This window comes from Malurus melanocephalus, unplaced genomic scaffold (genome assembly GCF_030028575.1).
Source record: "Malurus melanocephalus ecotype Western Australia unplaced genomic scaffold, MMel_1.1 scaffold_192, whole genome shotgun sequence".
In the NCBI taxonomy this organism is placed as follows: Eukaryota; Metazoa; Chordata; class Aves; order Passeriformes; family Maluridae; genus Malurus; species Malurus melanocephalus.
Genome location: NW_026623424.1, coordinates 572,956 through 600,565, shown reverse-complemented (window position 1 = coordinate 600,565; position 27,610 = coordinate 572,956). Strand labels below are relative to the sequence as shown.

Below are 27,610 nucleotides of genomic sequence, written 5' to 3'. Positions count from 1 at the left end.
AATGTCCGAAAGGCCCTGGAAAGCCTCCCGGCCGCATGAGGTCACGGCGCACGGGAGAGCCCCGGGTCCCTCCCCCGCGCGGGCGGGGCCGGGCCGGCCGAGGCAGCGCGCCCGGAGCGCCGCCCGTCCCTCCGCAGGCGGCGGCGGCCCCGGCGGGTCGCGGTCGCTGTCCCTGTCCCTCGCTCCGTGCGTCGCCCCGAGCGGCCGCAGGGCAGCAGGGAGCCGGTGGCGCTCGGCCCGGCCGGGGGGCGCTGACAGCGGCTGCGGGGCGGGGCGGCGAGGAGAGGAGGCGGGTTCCCCTTCCCCCGCCGCGGGCTCCTCGCCTCGGCCGCCCCGGCTGCGGCCCCTCCGGCGGGCGCACGGCCGGGCATGTCCGCGGCGCAGGTGTCGGAGCGGCGGGGCTGGGGGGCGGCCCAGGAGCCCCGGCAGCCCGAGCCAGGCTCGCCCCGCGGGGAGGAGGTGGCGGAGGAGGGCGGCCGAAGCAGGGAAGCCCCGGCGCCCAAGGAGAACGCGTGGACGCGGCGCAGAGCCCGGCGGGACAGCCCTTCCCCGCCCGCGGGGCCGGACGGGCGGCTCGGACCGCAGGAACCAGGTGCGGGGCCGGGCGCGTGTGCGCCGTGCTTTTATGGCATCGGGGTGGTTTTGGTTTTGGTTTTATTTTGTTTTTTTTTTCGGTTGGATTTCTTTAGGAACGAGAAGCGCGTGTTTGTCGGCGGCCGCGGAGCCGGGCCCGTGCGCGGCGCAGCGCGGCGGGAGCCGGGCCGGGCGCGCTGGGTTTGACATACATGGGCACAGGAGGGAGCGCACGGGGCGGGGGACACGGCCAGGGCCGGCAGCGCCGGGCTGGCTGCAGGTCCCGGGGCTTGCGAGCGGCCACTCCGGCCCGCCGCTGACCTCCGGCCGGCCCTGGTACGCGCAGATAGGGCTGCTCACCCACTCGTCTCGTCTCGTCTCTCTTCAGAAAGACCGCTTTGCCGCAGCTCTTTTTTGGCTAATTATGTAGCAAGGGCCTCGGAACGATCCGTTACTCGGGTTTGGTTTCCAGAATGGGATTGCGGAGGCTGTAAACGTTGACAAAAGCAGACAGTTTGCTCGCTGTTGGGATTCGGTGTGTTTACATGGGAAGAGATGGGAGCGAGAGTAGCCGCGGTRTAATTTTCTGGCCCTAAATCACTACATGTGAGATAAAGCTGCTTTGTAGGCACCACGCTGACTGAACAGGCATATGGYTTTACAAAGCTGGTCGCCAAAGACCTGACTTGAAATTGCCAGGTTTTATGCTTAGGCTAGCAAAGAGTTCCTAGAAGTTTGCAGCTTTTTGGAGTATTGTTCTTGGCTGCAAGTAAACTGCTGACCTCAAAATAAATACTTCAGTCAGTGCTTCCCGAGAACTTCAATCTCAGCACTGGCTCCCGAGGGCACCTGACAAACCTTTTTTGTGATCTCACGGTCACTTTTATCCTTGAATTAAACATGTGCTTCCTTGACAAAGAGAAATCTATAATTTACAGTTTCAAGTATACAGGTCATACAAACGGAGACCACATTCCAGACCACAGAATCTCTACTTGGCTGAAGAGCAGAGCTTTCGGCAACATCTGTACCCATCTTTATTATCTGGGCTGTTTTGTTTATGTGTACTGACGCACTCCAAAGTGMCTATTTATGCCGAGCTTCCACAGTCCGGCTTGCTGGCCAGTAGCTTGTGCTCTGCTTCATGCATGAAAGGGGGCTTGTCACTCATTTGTCCTGCTGTGGCAGTAATGACAACAGTGGCACATCAAAAGCGGTGGGAAAGCCGCTTTTGTCGCGTTAGCACCTTGTGCTTCACCTCTGTAAAGTTTACTTTTCCAGCAGAGATAAAGTACACAAATAGTTGTTGAAGGAAGGAGGGGGCAGGAAGCAGTGTGTTCATACATTGTGCATATTGTCTGCTTCATTTMATAATTTTGGAGAACCTTGTATTGTTTTTCTTCTGCAAAAAGTTGTGCTTATCATTTATGGAATTAATAATTAAACTGCAAAGTTGTACTACAATATAATGTTCAGTGGCCAGGTGTGTAAGGGAGCAAATAAGGGAGTCAGCGTTGCTGGCAGTGGCACTGATGAAGAACATGCACCAGGGTGTGTGTTTTGGTTTGGTCACCAAAAAGCACCATGAGGAAGCCACCGTTCTTCCCCTTGTAAAAGGCAATCCAGCTGATCCTTCCTGGCTGTTTGAAGGAAGGAATTGCCATGTGCCTCCACCCGCAGCAAGGGATGTATTTTGAAGGAACTAATTGCATGTTGGCAAAGCAAAATCTGTCACACTAGGCCCTTATGAATGTTGTAGTATGGAAATTAGTCATGTGAAATAATAAGTGGATGAGCAGAAATGCTACTGGGATGGAATGYAGGACTATCCGTAAAGAGGATAATAAAATGTAAAAGGATCTCACATCAAAGCAGTGACTGAATCCTGTTAGACTTGTTGATCCTGGCTTAATTTGTTAAAAGTTTCCTGAGACGTGCACCTATGGTATGTTCAGTGATAGTTACAGACTTGAGAAAATTGGCTCCAGTCTGTCATCTTTGGACTTTCAATTTATCATGGCATTGGTTTGTGATAGAGGCAAACCTGGCTCTTGTTACTGTTCATGTTCCCCAATACTACAAGGAAAATGTTAAATTTTTGGCAGAAGAATTTGGTCAGAGCATTGTTATTATAATTTACTATATTTTTGTCTCAGATACCTTAGTAGGTTTTACAGTAAGCCAAACAACCAATGCAAACAATATTCAAACTTTTCATRGTGTGTTTGTTATCRCAGCTCAGTGTTTCTGACCAAGTGTTTCATTAAACTTTGCTTTTAAGCAGAATAACCTCAGAATTACACAGCTGCTTTTACATCCTCATCTGGTTTTAACTTGTGGGGAAAGACTCGTATCAGTGTAAAATTGCCAATGAAATTAATAGGCTTCCATCAAATTCAGGAAGAATTGTTTCTCTGAGAGGGCGGTTAAGCTTTGAAACACGTTGCTCAGGGAAATGTGGAGTGTCAGTCCCTGGAGGGTTTCAAGAAATCACTCAGTGCCATGGTTTAGTTGAGGAGGTGGTGTTTGGTCAAAGGTTGGATTCAATGAGCTTGGAGGTCTTTCCAGCCTTAATGATTCCATGGTTCAAACCCTGGTGATCGTGGTTAGAGAGTGATGAAAGGTGTTTCTGTGATCTCCCTCCTTCCCTGATAGTGCCCTGCCAATATATTGTACTAAGTCCTCACTCCTTTAGGTTGAAGCTGTGAGTTATTTATCCTCCACACAAATAATTCGTCCAGGATGGAGCTGTTGAAATTATTTTATTTCAAAAGTTATCCCACCTTTTTGTCTGATGAAACGTTATATACTGCCCTTTTTGCAAGGTTGCAGAAAGGGAATCTGAATGACAAGTCCTGCAGTCTTCATGTGACTTGTATAGCTCATGTGGGTCTCTAATGATTTATTAAATGATTATTCAAAAATTGGTCATGAAATTTCTGAAAATACTCAATGAAGCAAAATACTTGTGCTGCTGGAATAGCTGAAGTGGGTTTGCCTACCAGTGTGTGCTTGAATGATGTAGTTAATTAAAATAAGTGCACATTTCATTCTTTTGTGTTCATTGTATTTATTTCTGGGCATCAAAGAATACATTTTATCTGTTTGATATTTTGGCAGCAGAACCAGTTCACTGTAGTGCCACTGTATAAATTAATTTGCTGTAGTCTGATAGCAAAACAGGTTGTAAAAGTACAGTTTTGTAAAGAGATACTGTGTTGCTAGGAATTGCAAACCTTAGATTAGTAMATTCATAAATGATCTGATACCAGATTTTTTGGGTGTATTTAAGGCAGGTGTTCTCATTAGTTCTTATGAATTTACAGAGTGTTTTAATAGCAGCTTCAAAGCATCATCAGAAGTTATAGCATTGACAATTTCCCCAACCCCAAAGGGATTAAAAACATTATCCTCACAAAGCTGCTGCCTGTGTTTTAGTTGTACAAAACAGCATGTCTACTTTTGCATGACGGGTTTTCATGTGSGGTTTTTGTTTCTAAACTGGAGACCTGTTCTGAGACTGAAAGCCATTTCTCTGTGCTATAGCATGGGCTAGATTTTACTGAAAACCTTGGGAACAATTGACTCACAGGCTGCAGTTCTTTTATGAGGAAGCTAAGAAAGAAGYGAGTAGAGCAATGACATATAAGGAAAATAAATAGTATAATGGTGAATCAATCGTGTGTTGTGGTTTTTCCCCTCTATTGCCTGTTGTATTCAGAAATTGACTGGTTTTGAAAATAAATAGGTGGAGGGGTGCTGGAGGTGTGACTTGCTGCCTTGGTTAATTGTTCAAATAGTGTGGAGCTGGTCACTGTAAAGTAGTTTTTACTACAAAATTCTAGAACTATTGTAGGACAGAATATTAGGATAATAATTAGGATTTTTAAAAATTGTTTTGTGGAATCTCAGCTCCAAATCCATGCTCTGGATTTAAATTAATTATATTCTCCAAGGGATTATTTTGTAACATTTGCAATAGTTCATCTGTTAAAACAATAGATTTAAGAGTAGCTTACCATGTTTAAAAATGGAATATACTGTCAAGTTTCAAACTGAGCATTGAAAAGCAAATATTGTACAAGTTCAACAAACAGRCTCCAATTAAGTTTTGAAGAGCTGTCTCCCTGGGTGATTTTATCTGCTCCCTGAAGCACTTCTGATATTTATATGATGCTGTTCCTTCACAAAAGGAAATGCACGTGCAGTCCAGGTAAAAAGAAAGCCTGAATATTGTCTAGAAAGCCTTACAGCATAAACAGTGTTTGTATCAAAATTAGAGCATGCTCCACCTATATTAACAGACTTTGCATTCAGAGGAAATTGGCAACATCAACCCTCCCTTTCCATCAGAAAAAAATTACTTGCKGACTATTTATTTGCAGAGCTTCAAATCATCCATTCTGAAGTCCTGTCACTGTAAGGCTAATTTGTCTTGTGACCAGGGGTACTTTGGTGGCACATTTTACACACAAAATTTGCTCCTCAGCCATCCACTCTGCTTTTCCTTCTCTGTTGCCRTTGTTCCAGGGGATTGCTGCTGTTYTGGTGGTTCCCAAAWTCACCTTTCATTTTTCAGATCTGTCATTCCATGTATCTTTACATTACTGCACTTGGCATGTTTGTACAGCCTTGTATTCCTGCAGAAAATTCTTTGGTTTAGGATGTAGGCTATCAAGAGACTTGGAATAATCATAGCAAAAACAGCTTCGAAGGCTGATTTCTCTTTTCATGTGCATGGCATCTCTACTGGATGGAGTTCAATGAYTGAARGATKATCATTGGCAATTAAACTGCCTCATCCTTGACTTTATTTCTCCCACACCCCCAAAACTCATYSAAAACCCAGCGAGTAGAATCATTAAACATCAGTGAATTCTTTTATCAGCACAGCAGGTTCCTTGTAGCCCATGACAGAAGAACAAACCATTTTAATATAGTTGKGTTGGAGTTAAGGAGTGAAACAATTTCTTTGGAAGAGCTTGTCAAGTTCTGCTGAAACAATGTACTAAAGATGCCATTTGTTTAGTAACACTGTTACTAAAATGTTAAAACCAAATGATGTTAAAACCAGATGTTAAAACCAAACCCCAGGGTGATGTTCAACACACAGCTTTTATCTGAACACCCTGAACAGTGTCTCTGGGCCTGCTCATGACAACAGAACAGGTGTGACCTGGGTAAAACCTTTCAGTCATCTGATATTACGTGTTTTTACTCTCCCACCCTCCTTTTGGTTTTCCCTTCCCCTTTATCTTCCCTTTCATGGAGTCCAGCTCCTATATGATAAGCCCCAGTAAACCGGCCAGGAAAAACCTGTTAAATTTGGTTTTGAGCATGGCTTTTTTGGAAGAACAGAGATCTTTGTGGAGGTGTTGTCAGCTAAGGAAGTGCAGAGCAAGATGAGATGAGATTTCAAGCCTTTAGAGTTCCGAAAGGGCATCATAAAGCAGGCGCTGTGTTGCTTAATACTTTCCTTTTTGTTTAGCTTGCAAATGCATCTTCCGAGTCTTGRATTACTCCATGCAGATAAGAGAGATTCCTTAAAACGAGTTGGGTCTCATTCTGCTCGATTCAGATGGCTTCTCCTGAAGCCTGGAATAATAACCCATGACTAAGATAGAGCAGCACCACCGACTCTTACCCTTTGGAGTCCCTCGCTACGCCCTGGTGACACACAGAGTAGAAGTTCTGGCAGAGCAGTCCTTCAGCAGCAATTTTAAGTAAAAGTGCTGTGAGATGGAAAAAAGGGCTTCAGTCAGGTAATTGGACAGAGATGTGTGTTTAYAGCGTGGCCACTCRGTTTACCCGCATGGGTAATTGGCARCTCTCTTGGAGAAAATTACAAATTTGTTTGCTGCTCCTCCTCTGCAGTCGTTTGTCTTGTTTTGTAAAAGGGCAATTAGTTTACTGCTGAATGGCAAGTGAAAATTAGGGTTACGTGGTCACTGTGTTTCTTAAAGCTTGCAGTCTGAAGTTAATTGAGGTGTGTGCTTTTTCTTTGTTGTAAAAGGTAGATCTGTAGGAGAGGCAAAAACCTGCCAGTAAATGGTGATCAGGATTCACTGAATTCCTGCCTGCTGAGATGTCCCAGTTGTGTATAGCATATACTTGAAATTCGTAATTTATATGACTATAAATGTTATTAAAATTTAGAGCGGACTGTGAAGTAAGCATTAATTTGTGCTTCTAACGTTCACYGTGTATTCCAGGAAGCAGACAGAGAGGCTTTCCAGAGTCACTGGGGCACAAGGGTGGGGTTCCCAGTGTGGAGCCTTGATAAGGGAGATTAGTCACTGGATGTGAAAGAGATAAGGGCTGARGAGGTGATGTTATCCCCCTATAAAATAATCCACTTGTGATTTCAGACACGTTCAGTGTTTCAAGCTTGTCTTGCAATAAAATACAGAACAAGGAGTTTCGAGGAACAGTTGTGACTCCCTTCTGTATAGGAAAACAGGCACTGGAAGAACCAGGGCTTAACAGAAGAGGTTAAGAGATTTTTTTCCCCTTAATTCTCACTTCCAATCTCCAGGAAAAAATGCCAGATACTGGAGGGTTTTCTTCCCCTGAATTCCCAATGCAAAAAGTAGAATGCAATTGAGAAGGGTAGGGGAAAATTACACAGAATAAGAAAACCAGATCTTATATACCTAAAGGTAATAGCATATATGTTAAGATTTAAAAAGTTTAAATAGACTTTTTTTCCAGTGTAGGTTATTGAGTCTAGATTTTCAGGCCTGATAACATTGCTTAAGAGAGAGTTATTTCCAGATATTGCAATAATTTCTGATAGATGTATAGTGGACTCTTGCTCAGGAGATCAGATAGGATCATTTATATAATGTTTAGGCCTTAACTTAGGATGATTCTGAAAATGCATGAGTGTCAGCTTGATGTTTATTATAAACATATTAAACATTTATTATATTATTAAACATTTATTATAACATATATAAACATATAAACATTGTGGACTTTGGGCATTAAAATTTATCAGTCTTAATATAGTTTCATAGTAATTTTCTCTTTTCATATTTTTCTTTTTTTTTTTTCTTCTTTGGCTTGACTTTGAGGTTTAGCTAAGGCTAAACCTATTTTGGGATTTGAGTAATTGCTTATAAAAGGAAATTACTAGGAATTTGGGAATATGTAATTGTTTCTATGGTTTTATTTTTTGTTTTCCCTTGCATAATTATAGATTGCATAAATTCTATCTTCTAAATAGAACTTCTGCTAGGAGAACTTCTTGTATCAGGAACTCATTTTCTTTGCTATTTGTTAGGTTAAAATACCAGCATTTTGATATAGTCTTGACTTCCTAGCTGMGAAAATGCTTAAATACAGTTTTAGGCAGTATCTTATATACCTGGTTTGTAAGAGTATTCACACTTACTAAGAATGTGAGGTTTTCAATGTCATGTGCTATTAGTGACTTCATTCACTAAAAAAAAAATTTCTTGACTTCAATATCAAAGTCCCCAAAACCACTGTGGCGTAGTATGATAGGCCATGACAGAGTTGTTACCATACACTTTCCTTTCTCATTTGAAGTGCAAATGAATTCTTCACCTGAAAATGTTTGTCTTCCTTTTCAGAACTACAAAATTCCACTAAAATTATAAAAGCAGGAAAACCAAGGACAAGAAAAAGCAGCAAGGTTTGTATTTGCCTGTAAATTAAAAATATCATAAATAATATGCTAAATAGCTGAYGTTGCTCTAATAAAAAAGAAGGTATTTTGAAGTTCCAGCCAGAAGTGTTATGTTATGCCTTGGTGAGAGGTAATTTTGAACACAGAGACAAATTAAAAAGGAAGGAAAATTTAAAATTTGGAGGATTACTAAATTCGTGTATGCACAAGGAATAAAGAAAGGTGTTTTTGTTTAAAMATTCAGTGGGATGGCATAAAAATCTGAAGGGGCTGCAAAGAAATAGCATGACTTGAGCATAAGTAGTGCTAGATTGGTTTTGGAAATCCTTTTTCATTGTATGTGATGTGTATCCTTTATGAGCATAAACAACAGAAGACACTGAGTCCTTTATTGGAACATTAAGTGTCTAAAATTTTGTACAGCCACCCCTTTTTAGGTTGGTTAATACCTGTCAAGGTCTTCCAAAAACTAAAAGCCTTGAGCATTAGATACCTTTAAATCATGTATAAAACAATCATTTAATCTGACAATTGTTTGATGTGTGCTCAGAGGTCTTAAGAACTCTCTCAAAAGTTGCGTGTTTGTTTTCTGTTGTATTTCTAAATTGAAAAACTTAGAAATTTCTGTTAAATTTCCAAATTGCTGCTCCTAGCAGTTCAGCTCCAGGAGGTAGTCTGGCTCTCTGAGCCATGACTGACATCTTCCCTGGGTTAAAAAGGGTGAAATCAAGGGAGGAATATAAACTGTTTGTCACCCTTGCAGGCCGATGATTTGGGCGATATCGCGAACTGGCCGACACCGAGCGAAATAGCAAATAATGAAGTAAGTATCCTTTTTTTTGGGTTTTTGTTTTTTTTTTTTTTTAAACCATAAATATTTTTTAAAACATTAAAATTTAAACCATAAATTTAATACTGTCCCCCCAAAATGTGCTTTGGGTTTTGTACGGTTTCAGCAGAAGTGTTGTCAGTAATTCAGGGTACTKGTGTGTGTTTGCACTGGTACTGGAATTCATTAATGGTGTGCCATGGACATGTACATAAACATGTGCCATATTTTTTTCCTCTGCTGTTTAAGAAGTTTCATTTACCTTTTCTGCTGTTTCCATCTGTTTATGCRCAGATGAGATGGAGTTGTGAGCAGGCTGCCCTCTCCTGTGGCTCAGAGCACTTTGYGCTGTTGTCTGAATGMAATTCAGTTATTCTTAGTTCTCTTATTCCTCTGATATATTTTCCCCCTTCTRAGTTTTAAGTTAACATCTCTTCTGTCAAATTATCTTCCTTTCYCTTTATCTCAGGTGATWAGTGCATAATGTATTTTAGACTTCTTTGATGCTATTTAAAACAAGAAGAGAGCASAGATTATTGCAARTGCAGAGGTAAATGAAACCATTTCACTCTGCTGTAGCTCTTCAGCAGCACCCCTGGGTGTTTTTACTGTTTTTTTGGTCAGGGAAACCTGAACATTTGGGTTCAACAACRTTCATTTTGTAATTGAAAGTGTCCAAATTGGTGTAGTGTCTGTAAAACAAAATAACATTTAGTTTGTATTTAAACTCAGTTTGTYTAGGGGAAGGCTTTGTGTTCAGATTAATTATGGCACAGTACTGCAGTATCCACTGTATATGGAACAGTTGATACTAGTGAGAACATTTATTTCTTTCCTGTAAAATAAATTTTCATGTCTGAGGGGTCGAATCATGATTGTTGTGCATGCTGCCATTTACGTCTTCTGTTAAAAACCAAAAAGTTTCTTGACCTAAACACTCATTTTATACTCTTGCCAAGTTAGCAGAAAATAAAACTATATAAAAAGAGACTTCACAAAACAAGGCAATTCTTAAAATCCAGCCTGCTGAAGAGGTTGAGAGCAGGTAATAAAAAAGGAATTTTAATAGCTGAAGGAAATGTGCATCTCCTGTTATCAGCAGCTGTACTGCCAGAAATAATTACCTGTGTCTCTTACAGTGTAAGGCTGTGAGTCACAGTAAGAAGCCAACAAATAGAAGAGAAAAGGAGGAGAAATCTGATCAAAAAAGCAATAATGGAATCAAGGACAATCTGGAGGCAAAGCCAGATGGTCCAGCAGATAACACTAGTGAAGATGAAGCTCCAACRAATAACCAAAGGAAAAAAGGTGAGTTTAGGCACTGTGTATAATTCAGTCAGTCACTGTTGATACAGCTGCATTGGTTCCAGTTGAGTGACTGGATGAAACTTTTCATGGTTTGCATTTGCTGGGTGAATACAGAATACATCGCTGTCTGCAGGGAAGCCTGAAGCAGCTTCCTCTCTCAGAGTTTGCAGTGTTCTGTTTGGCAAAGCAGGAATTTTGGGRGAAAAACAGCTCCTGTGCTTGGAGCTCTGACAATTTCTGAACATTTTATCATGGCTGTATAAGCYATTACTGTCTCTCATATCTTTATTTCCCTCAGTAGATAGCACTATGTTAATTTATGTGTATATATATATATTTATATATAAAATGTATGTGTTGGTGTGTTACTGAATGTACACTGACATTTCAACTTTCATGTTCTAATGTCAATTTACACACTGCAGTGATCATTTGAAAACTAAAACTAAACTAAGTTATTTGCTTCCTTTTGGTCCAATTTGTTGCATTAAAAATGGGAAGCAAACCTCTGTCTCATTTGGTCAGGAGATTGGAATAGGCTGGAGAAASAGAAAGAGAAACAAAAAGAGTTTCAAGATCTTGCTGCCATCAGCTGCTTTTTGGTCTCTCTTCCCTGCTGGTGTTTGTCCAGATCCTAAAGACCTTTGCTGTTTAGATTTATTAATCTTCCTCTATACATATATTTAAAAACAAAACCTATACCACTTTTTTTTTCAGTCTAAGTGGAAATCTAAAGCAAAGCATTTTGCAGGTGCAACATGTTTTTCTTTTTCCCCCCAGTGTAGGTAAATACATTTTATGTATTTGCTTGTGTTCCTTAGCTACAAAAAGCCCACAATAGCGATCAATATTATAGTTAAATTAATTGTAGGTGGGTGTTTTAAGCCAGCCTGCAACAAAACAAAGCTTTGCTAATAATTTTGGATGCATGTGAATGAAYTTAGTCTGAATATCTCAAGGGGAAAATACAGTACCACAGCTAAACTCTCAGGAAAATTTGTATGGTTTGTGATTGAAATCTTTATTGTGGTAGTTAATTTTGTATGGTTTTATTTTTGCCTCTAAGTTTCATGTACAAGTTGTGAAATTATATAGCAATTAATTTACTGTCTGTAACACTCRCATAGCTATAAACTCTTGGTCATGGTGCATCTAAAAAGCCATTAAATAAAAAAATTCACCTTTATTTCTTATATTTGAAGCCTAGGTAAGGTTACCATTCAGCTTSAGAAATTCTTGTTTATTGCAATTATTATTTAGTCACTCCTAATACCTTAAAATTTCAATGTTAAGCTTCTGCGTTTTAAAATTTGAAATTAACTSTTGCTAGTTTTGCAAGAAGAATTCTGTAGAATGTTTTCAGGAACCCGAACCTCAAGTATTAGTATAATTGAGAGTAATATATTAACTTTTCAAGGTAACAAGCAGAAATGGGTGCCACTTCAYTTGGACGATGTGAGGACAGACAGTCAAGACAGACCAGGCTCTCGAACRAGCTCCAGATTTGTGCTGGAAACAAACAAGTTAATACCTCATAACAACAGAAGGAATGAGGCAAGAAGTAAGTAGTTCTCAATCTCTAGGTCTTGCTAGTGGTGGCAAATATGAGTTTATGTTGATATTTAGCTCTACCTGTAGTAGATAAAATAACCTTTGCCAATAACCAGCAGCATATATTTTCCTCTTCACGGCTCCCTACACAATCCTGTGCCACACTTTTACAATGCAGAAAGTTTGGAAAAAACTTCAGAAGGTGTCTGCTCTGTCCTGCTCTGCTGCTATTCCCACAGCTTGTTGCTACCAGAGCAGCTGCTTGTGGAGCTACACTTTGAACTCTGCTTTGGCAGTTGTGCTGGTGTTGTTTTTAAATGTGAGCTGGACTGATTCCCCCAGCTCCCTGACCTATTTCTCAGCATGGCTGTGCAGAAAGCTGTGCTAASACCACAACTGGTGCTGCTTCTGGTCCTCAGGTGGTGTGAGCTGGTTAGGTGGCAGAAATCTCCGGCTTTGGTTTAAATTTTAAAATTGCAATGCATGTTAACAGTTTGAATGTTTGCTTATTATAAAAAGTACTGGATGCTACCGACATGGAATTTATGAAGTTGTTTTAGGAACATGGATTAAGAGTTTGATCTGGATGTCTGAAGGGGTAGGGGGAGGATTTTTACCAGTTAACACTTCCTTCAGCTGTTTTTTCTTAGGATGGTGAAATGAGTGAAAACTTGGAGCATGAACTCTCCCTCAAGGTTTGAGTGATTTAAAGATCATTCATTGTGAGAGAACATAAAATATCTCTTGCTCTTTTCAGGAGCATTTGTGTTTAAATAAAAATAATGATTTAAATAAAAACCCTCTTTTCATGCTAAACATAAACTGTCTCATGAGGGTGTTACATGTAGGACTTCTGCCTGAGTCTGAGCTGTAGGCACTCTTAGGATGCAAAATTTAAACTGATCTGGWAAAACAGTTCAGGTAATACCTGTGCATTTGGGATCTCTTAGGTTGAGGGGGACAAGTGCTAAGGTCCAGATCGCCAGTGAGGCACGCACAGATTTTATATTGTCTGCAAATTTTGAATCTTGAGAGGACTTGAACATAGGAACATACACGTATGGGTCCTGCCCCGAGCTGATGGTGGGTATTGTGACCTCTGAGCTGGCACCAGAGGCTCCAGGTGCTTCAGAAACATTTGGGATTGATTKACTGCCAGTCAATCGATTGCCCCCTTAGTTCTGATCCCTCCTGTCTGCCTGGCATGGCTGGCCAACCTTCCCATTCCTCAGTGCTGCCCTCCTGCTCCAGGCAGCGTGGCTGAGGCTGTGGATTGCCTGGGAGAAACTGAGAGCTCTGGTGTTCTGAGGGCTCCCTGGCACCACGATGGTTCATTGACATTGCAAGCGTTTTGTGGTTTTTTTCTCCTCCAGGTTGGCGGCGTGAGAGAGAAAAGAGAGATGACCATGACGAGGTGTGCAGCGTCAGGAGTGAGGGTGGCAGCGTCCGAGGGTTCTCCAGGGGCAGAGGAAGGGGGAGAAGCAGAGGAAGAGGACGAGGCAGAGGAAACCCTAGTGGTATGAAAAGAAATGGATGCTTGGCAAAAGAATTGAATATAATAATGTTATATTCATGTTATATTATAATGTTGTTGTTTTCATTTTCTAATGCTGTTCTTTTATGTACTCTTTTCTGTTGCAGTGAACTTTGACTACTCAGTTGGTTATCAAGAGCTGTATGGTGAAGGAATTGACCAAGTGTTTCAGCCTGAGCTTAACCCTGGTGTGATTTACTACTATGGTGATGGAACAGGAGTGCAGATGTATTCTGTGGATGAAGCACTTCTCAAGGAATACATAAAACACCAAATGTAAGTAGATTGCTTAATGTATAAACCTTTTTAGAGATCTAGTTAAGGTAAAATAATTAATTTCAAACAGTGTTGAATCTTTATAATCCATTTCAAGTTGGACATTAAGGCACTGCAGCTTAACTTTTTGAGTTAACTCTCACCATTACCAGTGTCAGCTTGAATTTATTCACTGGCAGGGTGCAAAAACTTGAGTAATGGGGAGGAATTTCWAGGAAGCTGTTTCTGCATCTCGTGCTGTAGTCTGACTCTAACTCGTAGAACTGCTTTATTTATGGTACACAGCCCTCTTTATGTTGTCATGTAATTGAGATATGGATGTCTCTGAGCTTGTGCTTTTTGAGTACTGTTGGTCTGTTTGCCTATAAAGCTCTTCTTGGGTGACGTTTCCCCTATTTGCTCTCAATTTCACCTGGAGAAGTCTTGTTTAGTTCTATGTTTTCAGCGTGTCTCACCTGAAACCTGTAACTGAGAGAGAGTAGTTTTGCAATGATACTTGATTTTTCAATAATCTGAAATGTTTACTTTCTCRTGTACACCATTAGGCAATGAGAAACCATCTGGAAGACTGATTGTCACCAGGAGACAAGTCAAAAAGGGCCTGGGAACCACTAGCTCATTTTAAAGAGACACTTCCCACCACTGGCAGATATTTCATCCTCAGTATTTGCATTTCTCTGCGACGCCTCTGTGGTGGTTTTTGATTGCCCTCTGTTCCGTACGGCAACTTGCTTATGTTATTCTCGCTTCTTTTGTTACAGTTGACGCAAAAAGGAAGAGAAAAGCCTCTTTAAAGGGCAGAAAGTATCTGACATGTGGCTATCAACTTCAAAACTTCTATTGCAGTCTTTTTTTACTCTTGCTGCCAGGCCCCCTATGAGACCTGACAGTGGACATGTACCCCCATGTCAGGATAATCGGCCTGCACTGTCCTCAGACAAGTGGGGGAGGAGCACAGCCACTCCACTGTTGGCCAGATTTCTGGGCATGCAGTGTAGAATCCAGACCTCCTAAGGTAGGACATGACGATGTCCCCCTCTGCTGAGAAAAATGTCAGTTACAGCATTGGTCCCATCTGACTTSTGGGTATATTTGTATTTCCTTTGGCACCGAGAGGTTGGCAGGTGTTGGCAGAARACTTGGATAACCACAGCCATGGGTTGCTTGCCTGGTACGAGCTCCTAAGGCAGTTTGGTTATGGATTTTACTTCCCATGAGAGGGAGATTCCTGAGCAGGTTTAGAACATCAYTTCCCTGGTTTTATTCTCCCTAGACCAAACAAACAAACAAACAAAAAAAGGTGTTTTTTTTAATCTCTTCCCTCTTTTATGACATTGAAAATGATGGGAAATAGACTTTATTCATCAATTACCTATTATTGGCCTCTAAATGGGGGTGGCTTTGTCTGCCTTTCATAATTTCATTATAAAATATTAAAGTGTCTATGCCAAAGAAAGAAGAATGTACAGAATAAAAGTACACAAAATTGTTATGTCTCAGAGTTCCTACTGGAGTCCAGGATAAATCAGGATGTATTAAAGAAGTGAGACTGAATCCTAGTGAATGAATAAATTTTAAAACTTAYCTGCTTAATAGGAAAAAATCTTAAAAATTGTCCAACCKAGTTGATGTGTAATAACAGGAAGGAACATGCTGCTATCAAGCAGTTTATGCTTGTCCCAAGAACCAGCTCGATGTACAATAGAGTAATATTTGTATTGCATACAAAAGTATCTGCTRTGTTTTTAATTACAGGCTGAAATTGTCAGCCTGGAAAGTTTCAGTTCTTAGGAGCTCCTTATTTTGCAACATGCAGTAGAACTCTTATTTAAAAGTCCTCTTTCTTTAGAAAATAAATAAATASAAGGTCAGCTATTAATTCAAGAATAAGCAATGGGACTTTGAGGAAAAGGAAGAAGAGAAAAGCTGGAGGGTGTGTATGTGTTTAGGTTTGTCCCTCTACTTGGAGCAAACTTGTGCATTGTCTTCATTTATCATTAATGGTCTTTCACATTCCTTTTTCTAGAGTGATGGACACCAAGTGAGGCAGTTTGAGTCAAGTTCAGTCATTGTCCATTTCTGCTTGTGGATTTTTTAACTAGGTGAATCGTTACAAGATTTTACCTTTACTGTACGATTGTAAAGGTAACAATAGTCAAATGTTGGTATTTGTGCTTGCTTATCTTCTACATTGGGAGGGCAAAACAAATGCAGCAGCTCAGAACAGCAGACAGAATATTCTTGAAAGAAACTTTTTTCTTTGTGCCCAGTTGCTTCACTCATCATACTTGGCTCTGAGTAAGAGCTTGATTCTCCAAAATCCTTATTCTCTTCTGTGTTTGCTTTGACTTAACAGCAGTGTTTCCATTTGTCCTGTCTTGTCCAGCATTGAGACTTTAAATTCATTCTGTGTGGAGCTGAGTGTTGGTCAGAGCGCAGTGCTGATGCTGCTGAGGTCGATCCYGGTTTGGGACATTCACTTGGGAGTTGGACTTGGGGATCCTTGTGGGTCCCTTCCAACTCAGCATATTCTGAAAGTGATTCCCTGTGTCTCACAGAGCCAGCTTTTGCCACAAAAAAATTAGAGGAAGCAATGGTCTCAAGATGCTGCTTGGGTCAGTGACGGCATCAGAGTGCCCTCTTCTTGGTGACTTTGGCCTTGATCCCAGCATCAGTGGAGAGATTTAGTGTCCTATGCTTTGTTGAAACTTGAATGATCTTCATTTACATTTGCATGTGCAGCTTTTTGCCTCRGCATTTTAATACCCTCTCGTTTTCTTTTTGCACCACCTCTCTTTTTGTCATGGAATTTTAACTGCTTCTCATTTAGTATTTCCCTGCCTCCGTTTTTCTGAATGTTGACGTTCCTTGGATGTAGTATGGTGTGATGTGTAAGATCTACAAAAGGCCTAGATTTTAGTCATCGTGATTAAATTGGGGTGAGGGGGTTCCATTCTTTTTCATAGGACATTTTCTCATTCCCTTGCACTGTGTGACAGATCATGATTAAAATTCCTTAATTTTTGTCTTCACTAAGTATAAAACATCTCGGCACACCCGGATTATTTCCTAGAGCAGCTCTATTATTGATGATTTGTCTTTCTGCTGTTTGTCCCTCGTCTSTGTGGTGTCACCAAATTCCTGAAACGTCCTTGTCCTTCTTTATCCACTAAACATCACCTATTCTTTAAGACTCCTTTTCTCCACAAGCTGTTGTGCCTTTTTGGTGCAGTTTCATGATGAATACAACATCACTGGTTTTGTTTTTTCATCTTCCCACAAGCATGCTTGGTGATTCAGAATACATATCTGTACTGCCACACTCAGATAGGATACCTAAACCTTCTAATGCAYTGGGACAATAAAAGATGCAGTTCAGGATGGGGACAGAACTTATGCYCTGACTGTAAGCAGTGCTTGTCCTTCATCTGTGTGGAGGCCAAGGCAGTGCTGTTCCCTTCTGTCCATGCACCTAATGATGCAGGGAGTGGGTGAAAGAAAACTGGAGCGTAGTTTTGGTTGTGCAAACATGACAAGGCTTTGGTTTTTACCCCTCTGTGCTGTACTGAGTCCTAAGCCTGTCTTAACCTGTCGAGCATGCTTGCTGCTCTGTGAGTCTTCTGCTGAAGAACGATTTTGTCGATGTCAAGATGTTCTGGTTTTTAATGGAAGACTTTAACAAGGCATCTAGGTTGCTACTTTAGGATTTTCTTTAACTGTAGAATAAGCTCAGGTCTGTATGTTTTGTCCTGCAGTGAATATTATTTCAGCACAGAAAATTTGGAGAGAGACTTCTTTCTGAGGAGAAAGATGGACCAACAGGGATTTCTGCCGGTGTCGCTGATCGCCAGTTTCCGTCGGATGCAAGCTCTGACCACGAATGCTGCGCTCATTTTGGAGGTAAAAYCACTCACAGGGATTGAAAAGTTGCTTGAAAAGTTTCTTGCTTGAAAAGTTGCCTGCTTCATTCTGTGCCATCATTTAAAGTCAGTGCTATGAAGTTAAAAAAAAATCTCTATGTAATGACAAGGATTCTATGAAGAGGTTGTAAGTGGCCAAGTTGGTTTTTTTATTTCTTTTTTCTTGATAGTTTTTAATGCTCTAGTATGCTTGTCACACAGGCTCTGAAGGACAGCACAGAGGTTGAAACTGTGGATCAGAAACTGAGAAAAAGGGTTGATCCCGAAAAGTGGCCAATTCCAGGTCCTCCTCCGTGCAACCTGCCTCCGACTGACTTTTCTCAGCTCATCAATTGTCCAGAATTCATCCCAGGCCAGRTTTTTGGCTCACATACTGGTAAAGGATTTATTTTACAGAAACATAAGTTTAGTGCTSTCTGCYTAGCTTAGGAAATTTGCCTCTGGTAGTGATTTCATAATAGAAGTTGTACATTTGGTAACGGTTTATTCAGCCACTCCGCCTGCCAGCCGGGCACTTGCCAAGTCACATGGCTGATGWGAAGTAGATAAAAATGTCTCTTGTGTRTTATGGCTGTGACYATTCCCCAGAATATAGAAYGGTGGGCTAAAATACTGTGGAATTMGTAATTTTAATCTTAAACCWGTCCTAAAATCTRCTTAATYCTTGTGGCAGCTGGAAGTTYACKCTTTTATTTGGTGCATCCTTGTTWTGGATGGGAAACTCATTCACATTATTAATAGGGAGATGGCTTTGTTTGCTGACAACCCTTGGCAAGGAAATCTTTTACTAAAATGTTGGCTGAAATCAAATGGGAAGAATGAAGATGGAGTTAGGCATCCATCCACAGAGCTAGAGAATGATGTGGAGAAAACATGATCTTAATGATGCTGCTCTTTTTGTTTCTGAACAACACATAATGACTCACAGACTGTGAACAAACTTTCCATGGAAATGAGTTCTTAGAATTAATTTTATTCTGAAATGTTGAGTGACATGTGAAAAGCTGTCTCTTAAAAATGAAAAATTCTTTGATCAGCATTATATTTATCCAGAGAGGTAGAAAAATGGTTAAAAGAAAGACCAGTGAAATCACTGAAAAACAAACAAAATAAAACCAAACCAATCCAAAACAGCAACTGAACTACTGTTTTCTACTGCTAGAGTCTGCACCAAGTTCYCCAAGAGTAGGAAGCCCGCTGAGTCCAAAGGAAAATGCTGAAACGAGTAATTTTCAGACAATGTCTAAAGGACTGTCTACAAGTTTGCCTGATTTGGACTCTGAACCTTGGATAGAAGTGAAGAAGAGGCATCGTGCATCCACTGTCAAGCTAAAGGTAAAGTAAATTAAAGTWAAATCAAATTTAAGTTATATTTAAATTAACAAATGCAAAACCAACTTTTGYAAACCAAGGTTTTAAACAACATGTATGATGTTTATTAATGCAATACAGTTTGGAAAATCATTATCCAATTCAAATGTAAAACCTTTTCTAATTTAGGAAACTGCTCCTGTACCTGATCAAACACCAGATCAACAACAGCCACCCCCACCTCCAGAGGAACAAGAACAGGAAGAACTTGAATTTTTGTTTGATGAAGAGATGGAACAAAATCAGTGTCGGAAGAATAAATTTACTGATTGGTCAGATAGTGATTCCGATTATGAAATTGATGATCAGGATGTAAACAAGATTTTGATTGTAACACAGACACCACCATATGTGAAAAAACATCCTTGTGGAGACCGTGCTGGCAACCGTGTGTGCCATGCAAAAATCACATCAGAACTTGCTAAAGTCATTAATGATGGCTTGTACTACTATGAACAGGATTTGTGGATGGATCAGAGTGAAAATGAAGCCATGATGAAGGTAATTCTCTTTAATTTTTGAACTGAAAACCATGCCTACCAAACAGTTCCTAAATTAATTCAGCCATCTGCTATGTAGTTGTAAATTGCTWCAGAGAAGTGACAGTAATTTGCAGGTCTGCTGAATTACCTTTACAGTTGAAAGCAAACCCAAATTTTTCATGCCACGGACTTGACCAAAAACACTGAATGAATACTTTTTCTAATATTTTGGAGATGGTTCAAGTTTTCCAGTGTTTTCTTGTTCTGTGAATAGTTTGTTTCATAACAACTGCACACCCCTACCCAGAGGGGAAGGGGGCACATGTCTGAGATAATGAGAGGAAAGTAATTCAGTCATTTTCAAGTACTTTTATATTAAGGTTCTGTTTGCTTTGTAATTTGTTAGAACAAATTAGTTAGAATGAAGTTACCTAAACACTGAGGGGTGAGGGAAAGGGGTTTTGTCCTTGCACAAAGAGGGGAAGCAGCTTCATGAAAAAATGGAGCGTGTCTGTACAAAAGCAGGCTGACGAAGATGGAAATGGATGTTGAGAATAAGATCAAGAAATAAAGTTAGAATTTAGAATATGAGTTAAAATGGACCAATAAAATCAGCAGACATGAAGAGGGCAGTGAGAAATAGCAAACTGCAAGAGAAAATATTTTCTTTTTTGTTGTTGTTACGAACTTGGAGATTTGTCAAGATTTTTCACTCTCAACATGCACATGTCCCACCTGAGACAGGAGTGTGGGTATTTGTGTGTCAGTTCTGGCTTATTTTCTCTTCATGAAATGCATCTGTTTCTCAGGATGRTATCCATTACCCTGCTTTGCATTTACAATTTGCTTTCTCTAATTYAGCAAGAGATTGAGAACTTTAAGAAGCTAAACCTCATTAGTAAGGATGAATTTGTTAGTCTTGCACCAGAAACTGCTGATTCAACCCAAGAAGTTGCTCCAAGGTTACAGAAAGGTAAGTATAAAAGTATTTTTCTTTCAGAATCTCTGTAATAAAGATCAACTCTTGTAGGTGTTTTAACTCCTTCTGCCTGTGCAATATTTTAGTTTTGGTTCAGTCAGAGTCTGAGGGGCTTTTTCTTTGCTAATTTTCCAWATTACCAACTGTTCATGGGTAGCATGGTTTCAGCTGAATGACAAGAAACTGGCACTTGTTCTGTTCTGTTGTCACTGGCCACCAGCATCGGGTGCTTTTTGTTTACACATTGTAAATTCCGAGTTAAAGTTAAACTGAAGCATTTTATAGAAACCAGCATTTGCAGGGGATACAGGGATGGAAGGAAATGGGATTAGAAGAATTTACTACTTGTACGATAACATTACTGAGCAGTCACAACATCCAAATCTTATCTCTTTAGGTATTTCTGATATAACAACACTGTTAACATTTTTTGGGTTACGCATAATAGCATCTCTACAGCAGCTCAATAAAACCACCTTATTTTCTCCTTCCTACCTCCACATTTAGCAGAGGAGCTGCCTTGCAATTTCCTGAGTGCTGAAGCACCTCCAACAGCAGCAGTGGCTCGGTCCCTGCCAACAGCAGTCCCGGATTCCCCCCGTTTCCGCCCCGGCTTCATCCCACGGACACCTCGCACCCCAAGGCTCCAGGATCCCAACAAAACACCCAGGTTTTACCCTGTTGTTAAAGAAGCACGATCCTTTGATGTAAAGGTAAGTGGAAAAACATACTAAAAAAAAAAACACCCTGAAAAAGCTTATAAAACTCATGTTTGTGCATACAGTTTAACAAGAATTAAAAGGCGAAAAAGTAGATGCTTTTATTCCTATTGTTAATCTCCAAAATATTTATTATATTTACTTTTTTTTCCTATTAAATGCTTTTTGAGTCTTCTTCCTTGGAAATCCTTACTAAAACAAGTGTAGTGTTTAAGATTTGTTGTTAGTTACATAATACTAATCTTCAGGTTATGAAACTGCAATCTTGTGACTTTATGATGTGTTAGATAACAAAATAGAAAATGTTTAGATCTCTGTTTTAAGAGAGCGAGAATGAATGAAGTCAAATTAGGGAAATAAATCCTTCATTTTCTTTCCTAGACTCCWAGAAAAAGAAAAACACGCCACAGTACAAATCCTCCCTTAGAATGCCACGTTGGTTGGGTGATGGATTCCAGAGRCCACAGGCCAAGAACTTCCTCTGTGAGGTAAATTTTGTTGCTGTCATTCAAAATTTATTTGCAGGTAGTTCTCACTGCTGATGGAGAAACAGGCTATGAAAGGCAATTTAKAAATACAGTGGAAGCAAGAAAAGAATAACCAAGAAAGATAAAAGTATGGAATACAAGGATGTTTGGAAACAAGCTAGGCAGACTGGTGTTCACGACGTTTTTTAATCCATGATATGGCAGCAGTACTTGATGCACTGATGTCCACTTCATGGTCATTTAAAATCAGGTGTGACAGTAATAATGTTTAATTATCATTGTCCAAAACTGCYTCTGTTTTTTACATATTAGCACAAAACCTGATTTTCTTGAGGTGCCCCCAAACCCAGATGCACTGCAGCAGTCACTACTACAGCTCTTGCATAGRTCAGGGTGGGTAAAAAAACTGATTCTGCAGAAAAGCTGTTTACAAATCAGAAATACGTTGGTTTTTTTTTTTTTTCTCCAGCAGCTCCAATGCCTCRCCTTCAGAAGGAACTCCACTAGCAGGGTTTGGCTGTACTCCAAATTCTCTTCCCAAATTCCAGCACCCATCTCATGAACTGTTAAAGGAGAATGGCTTTACTCAGCAGGTGTACCACAAATACCGGCGAAGGTGTTTAACGGGTAAGCTCCTCTGTGCACTTCCTAAAGTTTTAGGTAAAAGTTTCTAGATGTTGTCTGATACAAGTTTTCTTGACATGATTCCTTAATTTTTTTTTTCTCGGGAAAGGCCAGCAAAATTTATTTGATGCTTCTGTTTTAGGAACTCTGCTTTCCATTTAACTTTACATTCCCTGACCAAAAAAATCACCCTCAAATTTAAACTGACATTACCAGAAGATCCTGGTGTGTTTTCACTAAAGGCAAGGCACTTAAAAATATTGTGGTGAAAAGTTAAAATAGTGATTTTGTTATTCGCCCTTTTTTTTTCCTTCCAGAGAGGAAACGGTTGGGAATTGGCCAGTCCCAAGAAATGAACACACTTTTTCGTTTCTGGTCCTTTTTTCTGAGAGATCACTTCAACAAGAAAATGTATGAAGAATTTAAACAGCTTGCTCTAGAGGATGCAAAAGAACACTACAGGTATTTTTTTCCTGAGACCTTACCATTCCTTTGAATGACTGTGAAGTTCACACAGATCTTCAGGGAGCGTTTTTAGTACTGCCTTTGACTTTTTGTAGCTCTTTAAAATAGCAGTGTGTGTAAGTTGTTTTAATAGCAAAAATCAGTATATATTTGTGCTTTGCAGATGATAGCTAAATGCAGCATTCCCTGACCTGTGATCAGTTCTGAATTCTATAAAATCCTCCAACTTGTTGACCATGACAAGTCAGTTGTGTGCTAACACTCCTAAGATTCTTCCTTCYGTAGGTGAAGACATTCTCAGCCTCATTCAGCTTGTTCAGACTGGTTCTTGCCWTACAAAAATACCAGGAAAATGAGCACAAAGGACATTGTCACTGCCCTTCAGCTCTTGGATATAATTCCCTTCCTTTCACCCAATTCCCCCACCTCAATTTCTGTGAGYCAAAGATGSATTTTCATAYCTCTCTGTTCTATTCCAGGTACGGCTTGGAATGCTTGTTCAGATTTTACAGCTATGGCCTAGAAAAGAAATTCAGGAAAGAAATATTCGAGGATTTTCAACAAGAAACAAAGAGGGACTAYGAAGCTGGTAATTATCACAGGCCTGTTATTGCTCACACTGTAGTAACATTAGTTGAAGATCATCCCAATTCCTTGGCACTGACTTATTAACTAACCAAGAAGAGCTTTTATTAATATTTTTTTATCTTCAGTTCTCTTAAAAATATAGTTACCGGTGAATAATTAATTTTTTAATTAAATTTGACCTCTGTCAAGTGGTAAAATTATSTTTTTCTGTTACTAGGTCAGCTGTATGGACTGGAAAAATTTTGGGCTTACCTAAAATACTCTCAGCACAAGACTCCAGCTGTTGACCCCAAACTGCAAGAATACCTGAGCAAATTTAAGAGACTGGAGGACTTCAGGGTGGATGTAAGTTTCAATGCCTGTTTTAAATAATATTTGTTGTATTGGTATTTTTTCACTGCAACGTTATCTGAGAGCAGTGTTTGCTTTCACAAAAAGGCAGTTTGATAAATCCTAAGGGTCTAATCCTTTCACTCCCGTGGGAAGGTAAAAATACCTTTATGGCAAAAGATGTAACAGGTTTTCTATGTTTATTTGCAGCCTCCTATTGGTGAAGATTCTGGCAGGAGGAGAGCAGCTGAGGATTCAGGTCATCGCAGACATCAGTGTAACTCCTCTAAAACACTTCCCAGCACCAAACCCTCTGTCCCCTGTCAGTCCCGGCCGCTGGGAAGCCTTTCCTGTGGGAACACCCTGCAAGTCTCTGCCACAAAATCTATAGAAAGTGATGTACCAGAAAAATAGACTTTGGAGGAGCTCGTGCCCTGGAGAACCAGCTTTGACATCACCYTCCTAATCTGGAGCTCTTCAAGGCCAGGCAATCTCTACCACGTGATTAGAAATGTATGGAAAGAGGAAGGATGGGATTCTCTTTTTCACRGGATTTAGTTCCAAAACACTTGCCCTAGGAGAGTTGCTCTTGGTTATGGGATCACTGGAAGGATCCTAGGGAAGGTTCTTTGGCTTCAGTATTGCTTTCCTCAAGCTTTTGTTTACAAAGAACTGCATTCCTTGCATATGCAAAAAAATACTTCGAGGGATGCCTTACATTTCAGCTCAAATTTCTTAAAAAAGGTATGATATACCCATGTTATTTACTGTGCTTTCCTTACCCATATTCCCCCATTATTTGTATTTTACCAAAGCAAAAAAGAGATTACTTTATTTGTAGAATATTAAATGGAAAGGAAGGATCTATGTGATTGGTTTGCTTTCAAAGCTAGCTATCAAAAAGTATGTTTTTCTGCAAAAAGCACACTCAAGAACATGCAGCTGTATATGAAACTGCATTTCTGGATTCTATTTAAAGACATAGTTTCTATWTTTTTTTCAGGGTCTCCATAGTTAGTATTTTATTAAGTATGGAGTTTGAGTGGATGTAACTGGGATAGTTTTGCAGATATTTCCTTCAGTACTGGTTCTTTAATAACTCAAGCAACAGAAAACTACAGGGGAAAATTGAGCTTTTGATTTCATAGTGTCTTAAATTAACATTCAGTATCTACAGTTTGTGCAGGTTGTTAAAATAGCCAGCTATTCAGATTATTCTGGGCTTGAGAGGTGTCTTCATTTGAATTCTCTTATGATCATGAACTCTAGCAGGAGAGGCATAATTTTGAAATTTTTTTTCTCCATATTTCAAGTAATAATTAGTTTGGAGGAAAACRAAGTATTCCTTGTAAATTTTAATTTTTATTCGCTTTATTTTGCAATATCTGAATGAAGTTCTGCTTAAATTGTGCTCACTAAGCCTAAATGATTTCAAACAGGTCTAAAGACAATTTCACTGAATGTAAATTATTCAAACACAAATTGATTTTTGTAGCTGAAAGATGGGGATGTTTATAACCTGTCATGTCTTATTAACTTCATTCTTTGTTTTTGAAGACTGAAGAAGATCCAAGTGARTAACTTCTCTTCCAGGGGTAGGTGRGAGGAATTCCAGYTTTTTGGTAGTTAACTGCAGAATGACTTCAGTTAACTTTTAAGGTCAAAAATTGATGTCCAGCACAGATGCCTTAAACTGACTGCACAGCCATGGATGGAGTTTTAAACTATCAGCTCTCAAAGGTGATAATGAATCCGTTAATTTTTCAGTCATTGTCTTGTGAATCTCAATGAAACAAATTATTGTTTGTATTGAAAGGAGTGGATGGGAGCAGTGACCTTCCCCACAGTTTATACCATTTCAGCACAAAATCCAGCCTTTTGTCAGTGGCCTGTTCTAAATAAATTTAAATGAACACATACCAAGATTTGAAGAAAATATCCTATAAACAAGCTGAAGTGACACATCTCAATCCTGTGTTTGATCCATGCCTTTTGCTACCCATGAAAATGATGTGAATGTAAATTTGGATTGAAATTGTATATACAAGTAATAAATTTAAGATATTTCAATTTTTCATTGGAAAATGTGCAGATTAAGCTTTTAGTGTGTGTACTTTTGTGATATCTTGAAAAATTTTATAAAAACAACAAAAACCCCCAACAATGTTGTACATCAACTTTTTTTTCCACCCCGAAGTGTGAAGAAAAACAACTTGAAAGAGTGTAAGRCTGTAGATTTGCATGGGAATTCCTGCTGCACTGAGGTATCAGGGAAACCCAGCCTGTCAAAGGGGAAAGGGCTTCTTAGAATGTGAGCCAGCTTTTTTCGAGTTCAATATTGATTTATTCTTGTCCTATGATTGGGTATCTRTTGAAAATATGACAGGTGAATGATAAATGTGGCAGAAAGCAAGGAGTGACAGTCCATCCACAGCTCTGGCTGCCTCTCAGGAATGCCCCTTTCACTTCCCACAGGCTTGAATCTTCCCTCTCTTCCCTTGCAGATAGGTGGGAAAAATAATTCTTGYACTGCTGCTCATTTCACTGTCTGGTTTCAAGTGGTTCATCAGGGTGCAGGGCCATAACTCTGAACATGCATAGATGTGTATCCAACATCCCTTCCCATGCCTTTTAGTTCAATTTAATCCAACCTTACCTCCTTCCCTTGCCTTTTCGGTCCATTTAATCTTCAGTGTCTTAAGATTGGTTGTGTTCTAACAGTGGTTGATGCCTGACCACTTTGCAAGTCTGGGACSTTGTCTTAAAAATCTCCCATGTGCTTGTTAAAAAAAATCTAGGTTTGTCTTCATTTCTTGTTGACAAATAATCATTCAAACATTTCAAAAATTACCCTGCTTAAAAGCAGCAAGGTTTTTGTCATGGTCAGAATCCTGGATTCTAATGGCTTATTAAAAGGGGAGACTGAAGCTGGCTCTTGTTCCTGGTGGAGGCCAGATGATGTTTTCCTACACTGAGCAGCAGTGGCCTGTCTGTGTTTGAACAGGGATTTTGGATTTCTCTGGGAGACAGTGCATTAGAATGGATGGAAAAGAATTTGTATTCACAGCAGCCTCCACCCTGCAGCCTTTGCTTCAGGCACTGCTGAGGTGACAAATGACACTCCCTCGGCTCCAGGCAGAGAGGACACTTCAGAGTAGCTGAGGATCTCTTCCCCACAAATTCCACAGCTCCACCAGGCTCAATCTGTCACCTCAAGAGCTTTCTTCCCTGCTGTCTTCAGCCTCGGTGCTTTTGGGATTTCARTGAACAACCCTTCACCTGCATTTCAGCCAGCCCTGGCACACAGGTTCTGTCAAAGCAAGCTCAACCCAATCTGTGAGCACCTATTAGGAAACTTTTATCTTTAACCATAAATTACAAGGCAGGAGGATTTGCTTCCCATATAGAAGGGCAGAGTTACAYTATTACTCATGTTAAGGAGGAAAGGAATAAAGAGCCAGATCTTTTGTACTATTCCAGAGGAATAGTATCTCTTCCTATAGGAAGTGAAACCCCACAAACTCTTAMTGTATTGTCAAAGACACTCAAAGGCTGTGAAAGGTTTAACTGCTCCCTGCATTTACAGGGAAGACAGTAAAATCAAACTAATTTTGCAGAAAGAAAAAAAGGTTAGAAAATAGCTTAGAACTGAGGTAGTTAAACATCAGTAGCAGAGTGCCAAACTGATTTTATAGGCCGTGCCCAACTCTGAATGATAGAAAATTTAAACTACAGKCAAGGAAAAATAGATCTAGCTCAATAAAAAGATACAAAAAAGTGCAAGTATGTGAGATCATTCTGTAGTCCTCACTGGAAATTCAAAATGTTCAGATCAAGTAACAACATGGTACCTTTTTTTTTTTTTTTGTAACTAAGCAGGATTGAAAATATATCTGCTGCCAAAATGAAGCATTTTTGG

At 40.0% G+C, this 27,610-nt stretch overlaps 1 protein-coding gene across 5 annotated transcripts; it reads left to right on the top strand.

Annotated features, from left to right (window-relative positions):
• Nucleotides 1-159: 159 nt before the first annotated feature.
• On the top strand, nt 160-25,866 carry LARP1B (La ribonucleoprotein 1B). 5 transcript variants are annotated; one of them, XM_057373294.1, is made up of 19 exons: nt 160-592; nt 8,172-8,233; nt 8,991-9,050; nt 10,196-10,364; nt 11,782-11,925; nt 13,289-13,432; nt 13,557-13,725; nt 17,481-17,625; nt 17,847-18,021; nt 18,808-18,980; nt 19,146-19,517; nt 20,360-20,471; nt 20,988-21,190; nt 21,578-21,684; nt 22,154-22,311; nt 22,626-22,770; nt 23,253-23,362; nt 23,579-23,706; nt 23,902-25,866. In XM_057373294.1, the coding sequence occupies exons 1-19, from the start codon at nt 370-372 to the stop codon at nt 24,103-24,105; spliced, it is 3,003 nt and encodes a 1,000-aa protein (XP_057229277.1). In that variant the 5' UTR covers nt 160-369; the 3' UTR covers nt 24,106-25,866. The 5 variants fall into 5 exon arrangements, with proteins under 5 accessions (XP_057229277.1, XP_057229278.1, XP_057229276.1 ...); XM_057373295.1 differs by having other exon boundaries at nt 161-592; nt 20,985-21,190; nt 22,157-22,311; XM_057373293.1 differs by having other exon boundaries at nt 161-592; nt 20,985-21,190.
• The last annotated feature ends 1,744 nt before the right edge of the window (nt 25,867-27,610 follow it).